General features: G+C 46.1%; 1 protein-coding gene across 2 annotated transcripts in view; it reads right to left on the reverse strand.

The window, feature by feature from the left end:
• FNDC3B (fibronectin type III domain containing 3B) overlaps window positions 1–15,153 on the reverse strand; it is a 289,308-nt gene that overhangs the window by 168,435 nt on the left and 105,720 nt on the right. For both annotated transcript variants that reach the window (XM_081190007.1, XM_081190006.1), the window contains exon 3: window positions 10,907–10,982. In XM_081190007.1, the coding sequence (XP_081046133.1) occupies window positions 10,907–10,982 (76 nt within the window). The remainder of the gene's footprint in view (window positions 1–10,906; window positions 10,983–15,153) is intronic.

Below are 15,153 nucleotides of genomic sequence, written 5' to 3' on the forward strand. Positions count from 1 at the left end.
GCATGACTAAGCCACTTCTGGCAAACCAGAGCAGCGCACAGAAACGCCATTTACCTTCCCGCCAGTGCGGTACCTATTTTATATACTTGCGCTTTGACGTGCTTTCGAACTGCTAGGTTAGCAGGAGCAGGGACCAAACAACGGGAGCTCACCCCGTCACGGGGATTCGAACCGCCAACCTTCTGATCGGCAAGTCCTAGGCTCCATGGTTTAACCCACAGCGCCACCCACGTCCCTTGGCTAATTTCCAGCACTGGTTAATTATCTGCAGAAGAGGTCCTACAGACTATGCCTTTGTGGAATCTGCTAACCTTTCTGTTGGGGGGGGGGACACCTGTGCTGCTAGTGTTGCATAGGAAGCTGTCTTTCGCTGAGTCAAGACTATTGGGGTCTTGCTAGCTCAATACAGTCTACACTGGCTGGCAGCAGCTGTGCAAGGTTTCAGAGAAGGAGTCTCTCCCTGACCTACCCGGATATGGATTCGCACAGCACAGCGGTGCATAACTGCAGAGCTCAGGCTGGAAGCCCCCTCCCGTTTGCAAGTTGCTCCGATGGGCAGAAGTCTATTTTGGCATGAATCAGTATCCAAATTACTACGATTCCAATAGTACTACTAAAAATAATACTAGTGCAAAGTCAGGAGCCCAGGCTACGCTGCCTGAATCTCTGCGACATCTTGCGACAGGAAGAAGAAAATAACACTAAACTGCGGATGACATAAGGGCTAATGGACCGTATTATCCAAATCGAACAGTAGGGGAAATTCCATTCCAAATTTATCTCCTAATGGCAGGTCACCATAACGACCGGAAAATCATTGGCAGAAGGGAGCGCATTTATTAAGCAAACACCTTATTTTTCCCCCTCCACTTGACTGTGCGCATGTGTGTGTGTGTGTGCATGCACACACACACACACAGTGCCCAAACGAAGGAAAAAAAGAAGGTGCCTTCATGTTGACCGGCCTGCTAAACCTGGACGGCTAGAAAGTTTGCGGAGTCTTAAATTTATTTCTCATCCTGTGAGTGATTCATCCTTCTGCCCCTCTCCTCTGCAGCAGCGCACTGTAGCTGCTCTGTTCTGCTCCAGTTGTGGGAAGCCACGTCAGCAGGAAATCATGTTGATTGCCAGGTCACATACATGACTGTCTGGAGCAGTCAGTGCGCAGCACATGCAGCGCACAGTCCTGCTCTCCTCCTCCTTCTCCTCCTTTCCACAAATGAAAAAAAGCTGCGAACGTCCTGGAAAGGAGCCCAATGCGATGAATGTGCTGGTCGCTACTAGGTACATACAGAATAATCTACGGTTTCACATAGACTTTATGCTCGAAGTTTCCATATTCCAGAGTTCCAAAAAACATTTCCATTCACACAGAGAATATCCACCCCCCCCTCCCCAACCCAGTCTTCGAATATGTACTGTACAGCAGCCAAGCAGAGATATTTGGAAAAGATTAATGTAAGCCAAATCAAACTTCGCAGCTTTTATTATTTTTTTAAAGCTAACTAGCACTGGGCAATTGCATCAAGCAACGAGTGTGATTAGTTCGCCAGGCTTAAACTTAAGCCTTGAAAAGGGGGACGGGAGAGAGATAGAGAGACAAAGTAATGTATCCTCATGGCAAGAAAAAGCATCCTTCTGTATGCATCTGTCGCATTGACAAGCTAGCCTATATTTCAAGTTTCATTGTGGAGCACACTGGCAACTGCTAAGGTGCTACTATTTAAAAAAACCCAACAACGACACAATGCATAAGGGAATGCTGTAATGCTGCCCATCTCGAACTAGACACATGTTGAACATCCATGTTCATCTTCAAAGGAATATTCTTCAACATCTGATAAATAAACAGAACGCCAAAACCAGAATTCAAGCACAATTCAGCCCCACCGGAAAGCAGCTACCCAGCAGATCACCTTGTTCAATCATTAACGCCGTTGCCTAGTCACAAAAGGAGCTGCTCCAACCAGGTTTCACTAATGTGCTTTTAGTAGATAAGAAGAAGAAAAAACCATGACATCTTGCAGATTTGTAATTTCGGGTTTACTCGGGTGTGGAAATGTTGGGGGGAAATAGGAAAGTGATAGAATGGATTCTGGCAAAAAATCAGACGAATACTACTGGAAAGTCTAACCCTGCAATGTTATGCAATATCTACATAACATAATGTTGTATAAACCTTCTTGCTAATACAGTGGTTGGTCCACCCCAAGCTAAAGTCAATCTGCTCACAAAAATATATAAACTCAGCAAGAATGATGTATAATTAGTAGTGAGCTGCAACTGTGTGTTTGTTTTAATAAGGTAGTGTCCTGATGTGATTATTCCAATGAGGCAGACCCAGCTGAAGAAAATTTAGGGATTTTAAAATGCTAGAAAAGATAATTTGCCAAAAAGGAATAAACCACACAAGCCTGGTTAAAAAAAGAAACCCACAAAGAATGATATGGAGTCTGCAAACAGAACAGACATAAATATTTTGGCTAACACAGTATGACCATTTGGATAGGAGCACAGGACAAATACAATCACATGTTGTTTGGTTGGGGCTCCAGACCTCCAAGGTAGCTTTGGAGACCAGGCATCTGATACAGCGTAAATTTTGATCAACAAAAGGATCAAGAAAAATTTAATTGCACTAGCAAATCAGGCAATCACCAAGATGACAAATGATAAACTGGACAGGCGTTGCTTTTCCAAGTTTAGCAAATGAACTGCTTATTTTTGATAAGATGGGAATGCAATCAAAGGCAGAGAGAAAGGGGAAGACTCTTCGCAGTATGCTGCTAATTCAAATTCTCTGATGTTCCAAGGCTATTTAGATAAACAAGATTCCATTTTCTTCAGACTATTACCCATCCCTCCCACTTCTCTCTCTCTCTTTCAAGGTGGAAACCCATAATAAAATTCTACTGAAAAATCAGTGCAAGGCTTATTTTCGCTGTAACAGAATCAATGAGCAGAGCCAAAGAGTCAAGAATGGTTTTTCTGCTAGGTTATTTATGTGTTGAGGCAGCAACAAGACGAAAAATACTTCATGAGGAGAAAGTCTCAGGTAGCTGCGAGGAACTTTTATGTCTGACCATCTGCCTTAAAAAACAACAACATCAGAGTCAGAGACGTGGGGTGAAAGAAAGAAGTGAAAATTTATAAGGAATAATAATGTCCGACTGCTTTAGGACAAGTTTGGTCAATAGTATGTCAGCATATTAAACCAAGATATAAGTGATCCTTTCACCCAGGCACACAGAGGTGCTAAATAGCAGAATAGAGGAGATTTTGCCAGATGCAGCTGAGATCTACCAAAGTTATCTCCTTTACTCATTTTACAGGCAACCTGTCCCTTCACACAGGCTCAGTCAAAGCAGAAAGCAAAGAATGCGTAAGGGAGAATGAAAAGGATGACTGTCTCCTGCCAGAATTTAAGCCTTAGGTGGAGTTTCTTGCCTGCTTTGGACTACCTCCCCAAGAAGACTTGGTCCCAGTGTAGAAAGGGTCTCTGCTGGGCTCACATCACCCAATGGTTAATGGCTTCACGCCCTCTTTAACTATCCTGCAAGTATTTGACTGGGGGTGGCCGCCGAGACCACATAACACCAATCCTGAAAGACCTACATTGGCTCCCAGTACATTTCTGAGCACAATTCAAAGTGTTGGTGCTGACCTTTAAAGCCCTAAACAGCTTCGGCCCAGGACACCTGAAGGAGCGTTTCCACCCCCATTGATCAGCCAGACGCTGAGGTCCAGCTCCGAGGGCCTTCTGGCAGTTCCCTCACTGCTAGAAGCAAAGCTACAGGGAACCAGGCAGAGGGCCTTCTTGGTAGTGGCCCTGTGGAACGCCCTCCCATCAGATGTCAAGGAAATAAACAACTATCTGACTTTTAGAAGACATCTGAAGGCAGCCCTGTTTAGGGAAGCTTTTAATGTCTGAAGGACTATTGTATTTTAATATTTTGTTGGAAGCCGCCCAGAATGGCTGGGGAAACCAGCCAGATGGGCGAGGTATAAATCATCATCATCATCATCATCATCACCATCATCATCCTTATTGTGCAGGGGAATAGTTCATTATTATTACACCTGTATACCTGTATGGCCTGCTGCAAGCCTGGGGTGCAGTATTACGTTCTGAAAGAATCTGGCAAAGGTTTTGAATAGGCCAATAATGTGATTTTTATCAGACACTGCCCATCAAATTCGTGAGTATATTAGCCACCAGGAGTCTTTCACTACAGCTACTGCTCTACTGACAGGTACTGACATTGTCCTGAAACCAGCTGGCCATCAGAATATGCCAGGAATGTTGAGGGAGCAGCACACCAGTGGCATTTGGTGATGTACCTCAATGCCCCACTGAGCTTCAATAGCATGCACAAGTTGGGGTAGCTGGAATTTAAAGGGGGGGGGAATAGGAGAGGACTGGTTTGCTAGGTCTAATACACTAGGGAGGGTGTCCTCTGACTCATTCACCAATTGCTTCTTGTTGGGGGGGGGGGCGTCAAGAATCTTCCCTCCCTGTCCATCAACTTCTCTTAGAAATTAGCAGGTGAAGCTTCTTATGTTTGGAGAGAAGCAATTTCACCATTAAGGTCCTAGTCCAGCTATAAAGTTGGTAATTCTACCAAAATCGGGAAGCGGGGGGCAGGAGAAATCCTTCTTTGCAGAATGTGGTTACTACTTGAGCTTCTATAATAAAATCAGTATTATCATTGCTAGGCGGCATTGTTCCTTATGCGTTGCAGAGGTACGGGTGATTCATCCTGTCACCATTTGTTCAATACATTTCTTGTTAATATAAGCTATCATCTACTTCATATGTTCTGCTCATTTCTGTCCTGGGATATCACATTCCTCATTACAACCACAGATCTGATCTCAACCTATAATGCGTGTGCAAAATAATTTGTTGGAACTATTATGAAGCGCCTCAAGCAGAAAAACCCGGCAAGTTGATTAGCGATTGTGTGGCTTTCCGGCCAAACTGGGCTCAGAGAAGTCAGGAAGTTTGGAAGAGTCCAAACTGCAGGGGAGCTTTCTGACGCCTGGGATTCCTCTTCCACGGTGACCAAGATGAGGACAAAAGGATGCCCCACATGCCCTGTCTGCCTCTACCACCACAAACTCGTCCTGCCAATCCCTAACAGCCAAAACACACTACTTTTCTTAAGAAGGAAGAGTAAAGGCGTCAAATCTTTGGCTCTTTGGCTTCCCACCAACTCTGTTCCCCTGCTCTCCAATCTATCATCACCCAAAAGAATGGCCGGTGCAATGAACTCTGCAATGAAGTTGTGGCTTGTTTGAGGGCACACTGCTTGGGGTGACCATGGAAAGGGGAGGTAAGAGAGGGAGGCATCATCTCATCACTGTCACCACTGCTAATCCAGAGGTATGGGGGAGGGTATTTGAATACCTGGGAGGAGCAGGGATGGTTATGGGTGGCAGCAGAGGCGCAGGATGACACCTCCTGACTTGAGAATCCTTTTGCATTTACAGTGGTACCTTGGTTGTCGAATTTAATCAGTTCCAGGAGTCCGTTCCTACTCCCAGAACCATTCAAAAACCAAGGTGTGGGTTCCAATTGGCTACAGGAGCTTCCGTCAATCAATCGGAAGCCACGTCGGATGTTCAGCTTCCCAAAAACATTCGCAAACCAGAACACTTACTTCCGGGTTTGCGGCATTCAGGAGGTGATTTGTTCAGGAGCTAAGCCGTTCGACGACCAAGGTACCACTGCACTCTTGATTTTGTGGAAGAAACGGGAGGGAAACAAGATCGACGGGCAAAAGCCTCTCCTTAAAAGTTAACGATAAACTGTCCTTGGGGTTTTCAGGGAAGCAAATCCCCTTTCAAAAGATTTGCACTTAAGAAGAAGGAAAAACCCCAGTAAGGCACTAAAAACATATAAGCTTCAGGATTCACTTTCATGTACAGGAAAATGACACATGGCAGATATTTTATGACTTGCTCTTTACTGTACTCCGGAAACTCCGGCTGTGTAATCATTTACGAGGGGTGGGGGATCCCACTGCATTGTAAAGGGCACCTTTAGCATACTGACAAGATCCTACAAGCCTCACAGAAAGATAGGATCCAAAATAGGAGAGCAGCACTCTGCCCAATTCTGCAACAAGAGATATCATCCTTGGCAAGGGATAAAGAGCTGCTACACTTTGCTTGGTGTTAACGACCCATAAAGCACAATTATACAGACATCCTGTTTCCACTTTCACGCTGCTAAGTTACTAGGGACAGGTGCAGAGGTAAGGGACTGGAAAGTGATTGATGGTGAACCACCAACCCTAGTTAGTTTTAGCATTGTGCTGACATAAGCCAGAACCATGATTGTGCCTAGCACAGAATGGGATGGAAGTTTTCGCTCAGCACGCATAAGAACCTATCACCCTATATATGCACCACCGTGAGTTTCATGTTAAGGCAGGTAGGCTATAAATGGGAGACATGCATTAAACCTTTCATTTATCTCTATCTCCACCAGCCATTTTGTCTGGTTCTAATGCCAGGTTTAAAAATAAAATAAAAATGGCACGCGCTGGGTGGCAGCCAGTCAGGCCGGTCTGCAGCTAGCCAAAAGGCAACCCGTTCTGCCCGTATTTCAACACACCGCCGACTTTCTCCTTGAAGGGAACGAGCGTTTAGAACGGAGGGGAGCGCCGAAACTCAAAACGCTAACACAAATGTTTCCCATTAAAATTCAATCAACACTACAGCCAGACTACCAACTGAGACCGGGATCTGACTGATCGGAGAATGTCACCGGCTTCTGAAAAGAGAACTGAAAAGAATACCGAGAAAGACTCAATAAAAATACTCTATACAGAAATGTCATAATCTTAAACACATGTGCGTAAATGGAATGTGCGCACATGGACGTTTTTATTTAGAGCTACGCACAGGGGGCCAGAGATTGAGGTGGAGAGCTCTGCCATTTTGGTAGGGGCTTGGCCTTCCCTCCCCCCCCCCCCAAAAAAAAATGCCTGGACTGCGCTTCCCTTCACCGTTAGGCCTTTAACAACATTTCTGAAATGTTGCTCTGGTTGTCTAAAATGGGCAGCAGCCATGGGAACTTTAAATGCGTTGGATCTGAGCACAGGATAGCAGACAAGGGTACAAGCCAGCCTCCCAGTGTTCAGATACTGCACCAGAACCTACTGGTTCAAATTACAAGGAAGGGAATGTTGCTAAGATTTTCCTCACTGTGGAACAAACGGCCTATGGAGGTGGTGGACTCTCCTTTGTCCAACTGCACTAGCTACCAATTAATTTTCAGGCCCATCTCAAAGTGCTGGTATTGACCTATAGAATCTTAAACAGCAATACCTCAAGGACCGCCTCTTTCCATATGAACCTGCCCAGACCCTGAGATCACCTTCTGAGGCCCTTCTTCGTGTGCCTCCTACATGAGAGTTCTGGAGGGTGGCAACACAAGACTGGGCCTTTTCTGCAGTGGCTCCCCATCTGTGAAATGCTCTCCCCAGGAAGGCTCGCCTGGCGCCTGCATTATACACCTTTAGACGCCAGGCAAAAACATCCCTCATCTCCCAGACCTTTGGCTGACTGGCTTCCAACGCCCTTTTAAAATGTGGTGTGTTTTTCTTGGGGGAGGGGGGGACACTACTGGGTTGCTTTTGTTTTTATTATTTATTTTTTTATTTTATATATGTTGTGAACCACCTTGAGACCTGGGGGGATAGAGGGCGGTATGCAAATTTAATAAATAATAACAATAACAATAATTGTTAGAGGCTTTTAAGCAAAGGTGACTAATCAAGGCTTCTGCAACAGCAGATCTGAATCTTAGGATGCAGGTAAATTCTCCTATGAAGCCAGACTCAAGTGCCTTAATACTGAAAACTCTGGCAACTTGCAACGGCTGGAGCTACAACTAGGGCCTGGGGCTGTGGATTCTGAACATCGGACATCAATAGGTAAGTCACAAGTCCAAGCCATCTCAATTTGCTGCTTTTCATTTCTACTTAATAGGGAGGGAGGGTGAGGTGGAAAAAAACAACACACGCACACACACTCCACAAATGGAAATCGTTTGATGAGCTTATTCGACTGCAGGTCACGAATGAATTGCTTCTTTCTTAATACTGAGCACAAATGATTAGCTTTCTTGCTTTCATGATCACTGGCTTCAAGCAAGGAGGGGAAAAATAAAGTATAAAACACCATAGCCCCTGGGTAGACTTATTTACCATGAATGACTCACACAGTTATGCATGACTGCGAGCACCCACCTTCCCCCAAAACTGGCAACGTTACAGGGAGCATTTTTATTTTAAATGAAAGTGGTGAAGGTGTGAGCTTCACTTGGGAAAGTTTCGCCATTACAGTGAGAAGCACAAATGCGCTTTTCTTCAGCATTAGGCATGAATTATATACTGATCCAACACCTCAGATGTGGCCATAGTGAAGAAAATCTAACCTGACATTTTGCTTACTGGTTTTCCTCGTCTCTCTTTAGGGACAATGGGTGATATTATTAAAGACAGAGGTTTGATAAAACTTGTGATTCCCGACTGTCACAGCTGGGGGGCATCCACCTGAAGTTGCCACATCAAATGCGCACCTCCTGTATGCTAAACTGGGTAAAAAAGGTAAAGGGACCCCTGACCATTATGTCCAGTCGTGACCGACTCTGGGGTTGCGGTGCTCATCTTGCTTTACTGGCCGAGGGAGCTGGTGTACAGCTTCCGGGTCATGTGGCCAGCATGACTAAGCCGCTTCTGGCGAACCAGAGCAGCGCACGGAAACACCGTTTACCTTCCCGCCGGAGCGGTACCTATTTATCTACTTGCACTTTGATGTGCTTTCGAACTGCTAGGTTGGCAGGAGCAGGGACCGAGCAACGGGAGCTCACCCCGTCACGGGAATTCAAACTGCCAACCTTCTGATCGGCAAGTTCTAGGCTCTGTGGTTTAACCCACAGCGCCACCTGCGTCCCTAAAGATGAGGTAAGATGAGGATTTTATTATCCTTTTATCCTACCCTTTATCACATGATATTTGGGCGTTTCACAGAATAAAATACAAGATAAAAAAGTAAGTAGCAACAAAGCAATAACCTTCCCCACTTCCCACAGACGCATTTAAAAGACTGAAGAATACCAATCAGCCCAAGGCCTGGTTGAAGAGGAACGTTTTCGCCTGGCGCCTAAAAATTATATAATGAAGGCGCCAGGCATACCTCTCTGGGGAGAACATTTCACAAATGGGGAGCCACTACAGAGAAGGCCCCATTCTAATTTTGCCAACCTCCACACCTTACATGGAGGAGGCACACAAAGAAGAGCCTCGGGTAATGATCAAAAGAGTCTGGGATGGCTTATATAATGAGAGAATGTCCACATGCACATAATGTATGTGTCTGAACCACCCATGTTACCCTCACAACAAACCAGTGCAGTGAGTCCATTTGGCAGAGAGGGACTGGCACAGTTAAGTTTCATGACGAAGAGGAATTTGAACCCAGATCTCCCAGGCTAAAGACTTGCACTCTAGCCATTCCACCGCATTACCTCCATCCTCACCATAAATATGGCAGTTGCTATGGAGTCAAGGAGTTGGGGGGTATGCCTTTCAGGTCAACCTTCTGCCTGGAAGCCCTCCAAAAGATGGCTGCCCACACTCTGCTCAAAGACCCCCAACTTCTGCCCAAATGGACAAGAACAACGGCTGGGGAACATTTGTCCCTCAAGATGTTCCCATTACTGTTGTTTCGTTTACGAATCTCTTACCACAAGGCACCTCAAAGTGATTTGCGATGCAGAATATATAAAACAGATACATATATAAAAAACAGGTGAACAGCACAAAATCAATTCAAATCCAAGGCAGCTATTGAGTGAGGTACAAATTTTGGAAGACTCATTGAAGGAGGAATGCATGTAGCAGATTCCAAAAAGACAGCAGAGAAGAAGAAGAAGAAGAAGAGTTTGGATTTGATATCCCGCTTTATCACTACCCTAAGGAGTCTCAAAGCGGCTAACAATCTCCTTTCCCTTCCTCCCCCACAACAAACACTCTGTGAGGTGAGTGGGGCTGAGAGACTTCAGAGAAGTGTGACTGGCCCAAGGTCACCCAGCAGCTGCATGTGGAGGAGCGGGGAAGCAAACCCTGTTCACAAGATTACGAGTCCACCGCTCTTAACCACAACTCCACACTGGCTCTCATAGAAGGAGCACATCTGGTATGCAATGCGGAGGGCAGGAGTTCTAAAGGTAGGTTGGTGCGACCCCCAACTAAAGGCCCAAATCTGATGTTGTGCTAAGTAGACTTACTGATAGAATGGCACCTGCAGGATGCCCTCTCCTGCAAAACACAGTGATTAGTTGGGAACCTAGAGGATGGGTGACTTTTAAGGCATCCTGGTCCCAAGCTGCATAGCCCTTGGAGCACCAGTACCAGCCCAGTAGCTAACTGGTATCCCATGCAATTCTTTCAGCGCTGGTGTAATATCATGGGGTTAGTCCATCCCAGTGAGCAGTTGACCCTCCACATCTTGCACCTTCTGCAGCTTCTGGGCTAGCCTCAGGGAAGTCCAGCAGCCCAGCCACCATGCCAAAGGCAACAGGACCTTCTCAAAGTTCATGCACCTGTCTAAGGGACTCTCTTATGGAGCAGTGGTCCAGCTCCAAATAAAATAGTGCCTTCGAGGGCTGCGAAGCTGAACTGCAAGTCATCCACGCTTCCTCTAAAAGTTTGGCAAACTGAAAATATTTAAGGCTGTCAGATGCACCTTCGTGAACAATGCTTTATTTTCGTTGGTGAAAGGACAGAGCGAAAGCAATGGATCCACGGGTGATCAGCCAAGGATATTAATTGGGCAGACATGTGCTTTCCACATAAAAACAGGAATGTTCTCTTAATAAAGGCTTCCTTACCTTGAATGCACTGAAGAGTCCCATCTTCTCCCCTTATTGTAAAAGTTTCACCTGGATTAACTTGGACAAAAATGACCTGCCAAAATAAAGAACCTGATGTCAGAATCTTATAAAGAACATATCCATGAATTGTATGTATTCTTTCCAGAACATCGACATGAAACAAGATATTTGAGGGGGGGGGACTGGGGGACTTAACTAAATCATCATTTCCCAACCTGAAACCCTCAATGTGTTGTTGGGACTCCAAATCCCATTAGCCCCAGCCAACATGGCCGATGACCTGGGGTGAAGGGAGTTGTAGCCCAAAGCATTTGGGAAGCCAACAGCTTAGGGAAAGTTAAACTAAGGAAGTCCTGGAATTATTTATTTTTTATTAAATTTCTATATTGCCCTTCATCCGAGTATCACAGGGAGGATTACAATATACAGTGGTACCTCAGGTTACATACGCTTCAGGTTACAGACACTTCAGGTTACAGACTCCGCTAATCCAGAAATAGTGCTTCAGGTTAAGAACTGCTTCAGGATGAGAACAGAAATCATGCTCTGGCGGGGCAGCAGCAGTGGGAAGCCCCATTAGCTAAAGTGGTGCTTCAGGTTAAGAACAGTTTCAGGTTAAGTATGGACCTCCGGGATGAATTAAGTACTTAACCCGAGGTACCACTGTAAAAACACAGAAATACATGACATAACAATAATGGATACAAAAGAAAGCCAGCATGACTAAACAACAGAATAGAAGATGTTAGAATACAAAAGTCTCGCCTGAAATAAAAACACACATGTTCCATCAAACCAAAATATAAATCTGCAATAAGGCAAGCCAAGACCAAACAGTTGGGGGGGCATATTTTTTAAAACTGATGCTTCCCTGGCTTGTTTTCTGCTTAGCAATGGTACTATGGTAATAACAAATAATAGTGTGAAGAAAGATGGGAAATGGAGAGAATTTTTATTAAGGACCAGACCCCAGAAAGGGCATAGAAAGGAAGGTACAGTGGACGCTCGGGTTGCGAACGTGATCCATGCAGGAGGCACATTTGCAACCCGCAGCGTCCGCAACCCGCAGTGCAGCGTCTGTGCATGTGTGGGTTGCGATTCGGCGTTTCTGCGCATGCGCAAAGTGAGATTTAGTGCTTCTGCGCATGCGCAAGCGCCAAAACCCGGAAGTAACCTGTTCCGGTACTTCCGGGTTTTGGCGCGTCCATAACCCGAAAACACGCAACCTGAAGCGTCTGTAACCCGAGGTATGAATGTATACCTAACTAAATAAATGCACAGTCCATCCCTGTTCTGTCTTGCTATCATCTCCCTCCCTTCTCCTTCTGCAGTCTCACCTGTGTCCAATTCTAGACTGCCAGCTCTTCAGGGCAGGGGACTGCCCTCTGACATTTTGTAGAGAGCAATGCACTTTGATGGCACTATTGCACATACATGCAACAGTATGCTATCGGGCGCAAGGGGGGTGGGAACTGCTGCAGAATGTATTTTTGCACAGCTATGACTGCTCACACAAATGGCCTGCTTGCACGAGCGGTGTAACAGAGATCGCGCCTCCGCTTCCATCATCGCAAACCACAACCTGCAATTTTGCCTGTTCGTGGAAGGGTGATCTCGTGCAAGCTCATTCCTTTCAGTACCACCCATTAGTAATCTTGTAATTCGATGAACACAAGGGAAGATTGCCAATGGGCGGTGTGCAGGTGCCTGGGAGCACACCCTGACCACATTTAGCACGTCCAGAGTCAATTTTATGCGTCATAAAACACCCCAAATCTTTCTCTCTCTTTCCCCCCCATATACGAGCAATTATTTGCAAGATTTAGCGGGGCGCACTATCTCCTTAACGTGCATTAACCTGTTTCATAACACTTGGTTATATAGTTCACTACAAGATGTTAGCACACAAAACTGGTGTGTGAAAGAGGCAGAGTGCATGTTGTTGCCCCAGGCCCATTAAATGCAGATTTGGAAAAATGATTAGAATGACTAAAAACATGGAACACTGTTAGTTTTGCTTCAGTGGAATAGAACATGACTATTGCTCTCAGAGACTGCAAACATGATCTCCTCTCGGTTAACCTAGACTGAAAGCTTCCAAAGAAAACACGCTACAGCATTTGTTGAGTTATAGTCATGCTAAGCTAATGCATGCGTAAGTTTTTATTCTCTTTATTTAATCTGATTTTTTAAAAACGTTGTGTGGGGCGGGGGCGGGGGCGGGAATCCATTCCGTGTCCACTGCTTTCTGACATGGCAATGCTAGAGAGGCTTACCACCACCCAAGTCACAGCTGTCGCCCTTTTCATTGCACACAAGAACATCTGACATGAAAAGCCGTTTTCAAAAGACGTGGCATCTTCCTGTATTAAGGGCTTCCAAACACAAACAAGGAGGAAAGAGCTATCTATAGCTACTGTTTACATTGCACATCTTAGCAAGCAGCAGTATCCTGAGCGCAGCGTGAGGCTGTCTAGGTTTATTTTAGTCACCAGTGTCTGAAAGGGTCATATCCTAATGGCACAAAAGTTTACAGAGTCCGAAGCAAATGATCCTGCAGAGTCAAAGGGTCCGATAACAGAATATGGGTACTTGAAAAAGGGGGGTGCATCACAAAATCTGGGGGCGCAATTAGCTTCTGCAAGCCAGTTCAATGTTACCCCATAACACACCCATGTTGGTGAAGCTAAGTCTTTACTCAAAGAAACCAAAGCAGCTCAGGCCTAGTGATCACAGCAACTCTTCCCAGTGGGGCTAAGGCTTCATCCCCAGCAACCTGAGGCTCCTTCGTCTTGTCTCTCTTTGCTCCACCCTCTTCATTCCTTTTCGTGTTCTGGGAGACCAGGGGGAGGGGAGCTGGTCGCAGCAGGAGGGGGAGACCCCCTGGCTTCTTTAGCCGCCTGCCTCATCTCTCTCGCTTGGGCCCCCTCTGCTACTGCCTCTGATTCTTGACTGCTCTCTGCCCCAGCCTCTTCCTGCTCACTAAACCCTGTTACCTATTCGGCTTCTGACACCTCCTCCCAGTTTGCTCCCTCTTACCACTCATGGCCTTCCCGCCATCAATTTCCTGGCTCTGAGCCTTTCTCTTGGGAAGCTGCTTCCCTTCCCAGCTGCTGCCCCCTCCCCACTCCTCTACATCCAGCCAGGCTGAGCTTCTGTCCTGTGGAATCTGCAAAATGCACTCATCTACCTCGTTCCCCTTTTGCAAACCAACATGGTTGCCATTCACTTCTATGGAGGTGTGGGAAGCAAAGCATTAATACTATAGAGAAGTATGCAAAAAGCACCCAGGTTCAGTTCCCTGCATTTCTAGTTAAAAGATTCAGTTGCAGGCAATGGGGACACGGTTGCAGTAATGGAGAAATGGGCCATCTGCGCTAAATGGGCAAACCGGACAGCAATCCCACAAGAGTGAGCCAGGTTTCTGCATGAAAAACATGCACACCTCCTGTATCGCCCTCCAGTTGTCCTTGCCATTTTCAAGCCCCCAAGGTGAATTAGTGGCACCTGGGGACAGAGGAAGACTTTTACGTTCTCCTCCCCACAACACAACCCAAAAAACTCTAGGGCACCTGATGACCTTTCTCATTGTTTCCAATTCTACAATTCTATGTAAAAGAAACGTAAAGGGACCCCTGACCATTAGGTCCAGTCGTGACCAACTCTGGGGTTGCGGTGCTCATCTCGCTTTATTGGCCGAGGGAACCGGCGTACAGCTTCCGGGTCATGTGGCCAGCATGACTAAGCCGCTTCTGGCGAACCAGAGCAGCGCACGGAAATGCCGTTTACCTTCCCGACAGAGCGGTACCTATTTATCTACTTGCACTTGACGTGCTTTTGAACTGCTAGGTTGGCAGGAGCAGGGACTGAGCAACGGGAGCTCACCCCGCCGTGGGGATTCGAACCGCTGACCTTCTGATCGGCAAGTCCTAGGCTTTGTGGTTTAACCCACAGCACCACCCGTGTCCCATACAATTCTATGTAGCAACCAATTAAAGTGCAGCCGGGGGAACTCCAAACCGGAGTGACATCACACAGAGCATTTTGTCACTTAGCTGCATGAATGGGTGGTGTGTATGCACAGCCGTTCGCAGCAACATTAGCAGACAGAGAGACCAATGGCACAGGACTGCTGTTCTTGGCAGCAGTCAGGCATCTCCAATAGCCTTTTAGTTCCAGCATCTTCCCAAAAAGGTACAGCGGTTTCCAAGGCCTTGATACAGGAAACCCATCAATGGTTTTGA

The sequence above is a fragment of the Podarcis bocagei genome (genome assembly GCF_964188305.1).
Source record: "Podarcis bocagei genome assembly, chromosome: 4".
NCBI lineage: Eukaryota > Metazoa > Chordata > Lepidosauria > Squamata > Lacertidae > Podarcis > Podarcis bocagei.